At 43.5% G+C, this 3,777-nt stretch overlaps 1 protein-coding gene across 1 annotated transcript in view; it reads right to left on the reverse strand.

Annotated features, from left to right (window-relative positions):
* Window positions 1-805, reverse strand: part of LOC102670970 (beta-hexosaminidase subunit beta-like) — a 4,462-nt gene extending 3,657 nt beyond the window's left edge. Inside the window, exon 1 of the mRNA XM_006610035.2 lies at window positions 364-805. Within this exon, the coding sequence (XP_006610098.1) occupies window positions 364-543 (180 nt within the window). The 5' untranslated portion in view covers window positions 544-805. The remainder of the gene's footprint in view (window positions 1-363) is intronic.
* Window positions 806-3,777: the final 2,972 nt, after the last annotated feature.

A 3,777-nucleotide genomic window follows, 5' to 3' on the forward strand; every position in this document is an offset into this window, starting at 1 on the left:
GGAATCGAGTATGTATTATCTCGGGTGATCCCCACGCTCGTTTGAGGAAACTTGGGTGAAGAAAACATAAAACATACGCTAACATAAAACATACTCGGAGAATTTGTTTATTCTAATAATAATGACTTGGAGAAACGCTAATTCTAATCACTAGACTTGAATCATCGTCGATGAAAGAAAAAAAGTCAAGTTTCATGATTAACCGGCATCGCATAACTCTCTGATTCTTTTATTATTTAAAGAACGTTTAATAGATCGAGGAAGCTTGGCAAGAAGGCATCGATACGCTCGACGCGAAACGTCAATTATACACACGCACATGCGCGCGAGTCTTCCCAAGACTGCCATTCTTCAATTACTCACGTTCAACTGAAAGGTCGAGGCTCGTAGAAGATAGAACTTATCGGTCACGTGGCGGTGGTTGGGCATTGGCCAGGGCTCGCCGTGAGTGGGTCGGACCCAGGGGCCAACTTCCGGGTTCAACGAGTCCGCCCCATGGCCGAGAACGATCAACAGACACGGAAACAGCCATCCGACTCCCATGTCGATCGGTGCTTTTTCGAGGAACAGGTGTCGGAGGGAACGATGCGACGCCAACGAGTGATGATCGTCTACTGAACGCAGAGAACGACGCGTACGGTAACGAAAGTGGTAACGACCTTACACCGCGCCACTTAACTTTCATCGCTTCGCCTGGTGACGTGCTCACGGTCAAGTGGGAACAACCAGTCCACGGTTCGACCGCGTCCTTAAACGAACTTCTTTCCCGTGTGGACGAGACAGCAGCCTCTCGCGGTCCACGCTCTCTTCAATCGAGTTAACGAGGAACGTTGACACCACGAACGTTGGAATTTTTATGGGTGGAAGAGGATGGTGGAGGAACGAGATTTATGTAGATTTTTCTTCGTCTTTTTTTTTTCCTCTTTTTCTTCTTCCTTTGCGGAGGACGATCTATTTTATTTTTCGTTCGAAAGAGTTTCAAGAGTTTAAGTTTAAGAAACTGAAGAGGAGGTTAAAAGTCTGTGACTCGAGTAGAACTTGTATATGAGGGGGACCTACTCTTCCTCGGAAGATGGTTATGGATAATCTTGTTAACGAAATGAGAGGAAACCTCATACTTGCGACATTCCACTTTTAACGGGATGCGACAAATTCGAGCAATTAGGAGTGGACATAGGGTGTACAATTTCTTAATTGTACACCGTGAAAGGGGACGTGTTATTCCTAAATCGGACACGTGAAATATCGAATTGATGGTGAAGACAGATATCTTATCTATAATTGTGTAATAACCTAACGCAAAATATAGATGACGAGATCGAAGGACGGCTCGTTTAATCGATATAACGAAGATATATAGAACGAAGATATTAAGAAGATATATTGCTCGTTTATCGCCGTAAGAATAACACGATCCAAGTTTGGCAAAGAATTGTCATTACTTACGCCGCGATAGAATTTCAATCCAAGCGATCTTGGATTCTTAATGTCTAATCTTCATGCACGTTGTTACGAAACACTTGGAAACTCAATTTCCCCTGCAAAATCATAATACTTGTATCGGTTGTCTTTCGATCCAACGAGCAGCCTTAAATCCCATTAAATGTTTAAGAATATCGAAATTAATTAAATTAAAATTAAAATTACGAGATAATAAAAACGCTACGAGATAAAAGATATTCGAATACGTTTCCGTTAGAAATTAATCCCATCTGAATGGGAAGACGTAATTTATCGTTATGTCTAAATTAATTGGTGAATGAAGTTCACCGAAGCGCGATGCGTTATCTTTGGCCAATATAGAGGCGGCGAGGCATCGAAGTGCAAAGGTCGATGATCGCACCGAGAGTTCGCGATAACGGAAACGCCGATAGATCATAGCGATTACTAGTCGAATGACACGTGATTTTCTTTCTTTCTTTCTTTTCTTTTTTTTTTTTCATCTATCTCTTGAACGCGTAAACAAAATTTCTATATTATTCTGCTCGCCTCCTTCTCAATCCTAGTAGGAGGAAACTTTAATTTCACCGGTAACATCGGATCATCCGCATAATATGAAAAAAACGTATCAATGGACAATGTCTGACGATGGATTCTCTCTGGGTTCTCTTTCTATATTCCACGTAAGCAGCCCCCTCTTGAGTCATCGAGCAAACACGAGTTCGAAGGAGGGAAACGCGAGATTCGAAGGTGGGTCCATCCATCCTTGGCGGAGATTAGAACGGAATGAAAAACGTGGAGAAGGTCCGTGTCGGTCAAAGAAGCCAGTGGCCCGATCGTAAAACGCGAGCATGCGCGTTTCTCCGTCGTGGCAACGATCCCTAACTTTTCTCCACGAACACGCGCGTCTTTTCGCTCTAAATTCTTCGACCGAGAAACGTCACGATTTCCCAATTCTGCGTGGGATCGATACGAAACTCGCAACAACGTGGAAGGGGCGAGAGGAGAGAGAGAGAGAGAGAGATTATTCGAGTCGAGAATTATATATTCGTTAGATCTCGAATGAACGCTCTACGCTTCGTTTTTCCCGTTCTCTTTCTCAATTGTAATCTCACGAGAGAAACAAGTTTGAACGATTCTTCTCTTCTTGTCGTAGAGATGTTTGCGAGATGATTATTATTATTATTATTATTTTTTTTTTACGAAATTATCGTCAGGAGAATCAATGGTATTTCCGTATTCCGTATTTATACGAAAATGGGAACGTAAGAGAGAAGAGTGTGATACGGCACTGGTCGGTGAATCGTAGCTTCATTGATTGCAATGTCGTACGCCGGGTCGGCGGACGCTAGAGGGGTGAGACGAGGGACTGCGAAGTGGAACGTGCATCCAGGAACGTGTCACGAATCTTGGGCGCCACCTCGACACGTTTCCATCGAAAATTTTTGGCATCTCGAGAGAGATTTTTTACATTTTTATTTATCGAAAATTATCCTTCGATATTCGAAAACTTTTCTGCAACGCTAATCTCGATTTGTATACTTATATTCGAGTTTTCTGCTTCTCGTATTCCGTGTGATTTTCCATATTTTTCCGCTTGAAGATGAAAAATAAAAGAAAATGGCTACGAAATGGGAAAAAAATACATAATGAAACGAAAATCGATACTCGTTCTTGGATAAGGGAGCCCTCAACTATCGGCCGCTACTCTCGATCCGGTGCTGCGTTTGTCAGCCTTTGACTCTTCATTCACGAACCATTGACAATCGCAACGAAACGAATTCCGTGCCGGTTCTCATCGTTTCTTTCTTTCTTCCCCCTTTTTTTTTTTTTTTTAATCTTTCTCCCCTCACCCACGAAGGGAAAAAAGAACAAACTCCACATCGATCAACAGTAGTCGATTACACCGATAAATCTTTCCCCCGTGAATTTTTCATTTCGCGCATTTCCTCGAACCATTTGAATCGAATTCCTACACTCGTACGTCCGGCGACAAATTTCAAGCCTTTTTAAGAAAGGAAGAGAGAAAAGAAAGAAAGAAGAGAGGAAGAAAAATCGTTTGAATCGAAAGAGAGAGAGGAAGAAGAAGAGTGGAGGAAGAGAGATCATCCCTGGATGAAATTCCACATGGGGACAAAGTTTTCCCATTAGAGGCCGCTCCCCTTCTATCCACGGGAAGAGCGGATAGGCAAACAAAAGCGTTGGAAAAGCGGTGGTCGAAAAATCATCCGAATCGACGCTGCATGGATCCGTGCGCGCGCTCTACGTCACCGATCTGCGCCGGAGGGGAGAGGGAGCGCGAGAAGAAGGATTGGCCGGGCGGTGGGGGGAGCGTGG

Source organism: Apis dorsata, unplaced genomic scaffold (genome assembly GCF_000469605.1).
Source record: "Apis dorsata unplaced genomic scaffold, Apis dorsata 1.3 scaffold_68, whole genome shotgun sequence".
NCBI lineage: Eukaryota > Metazoa > Arthropoda > Insecta > Hymenoptera > Apidae > Apis > Apis dorsata.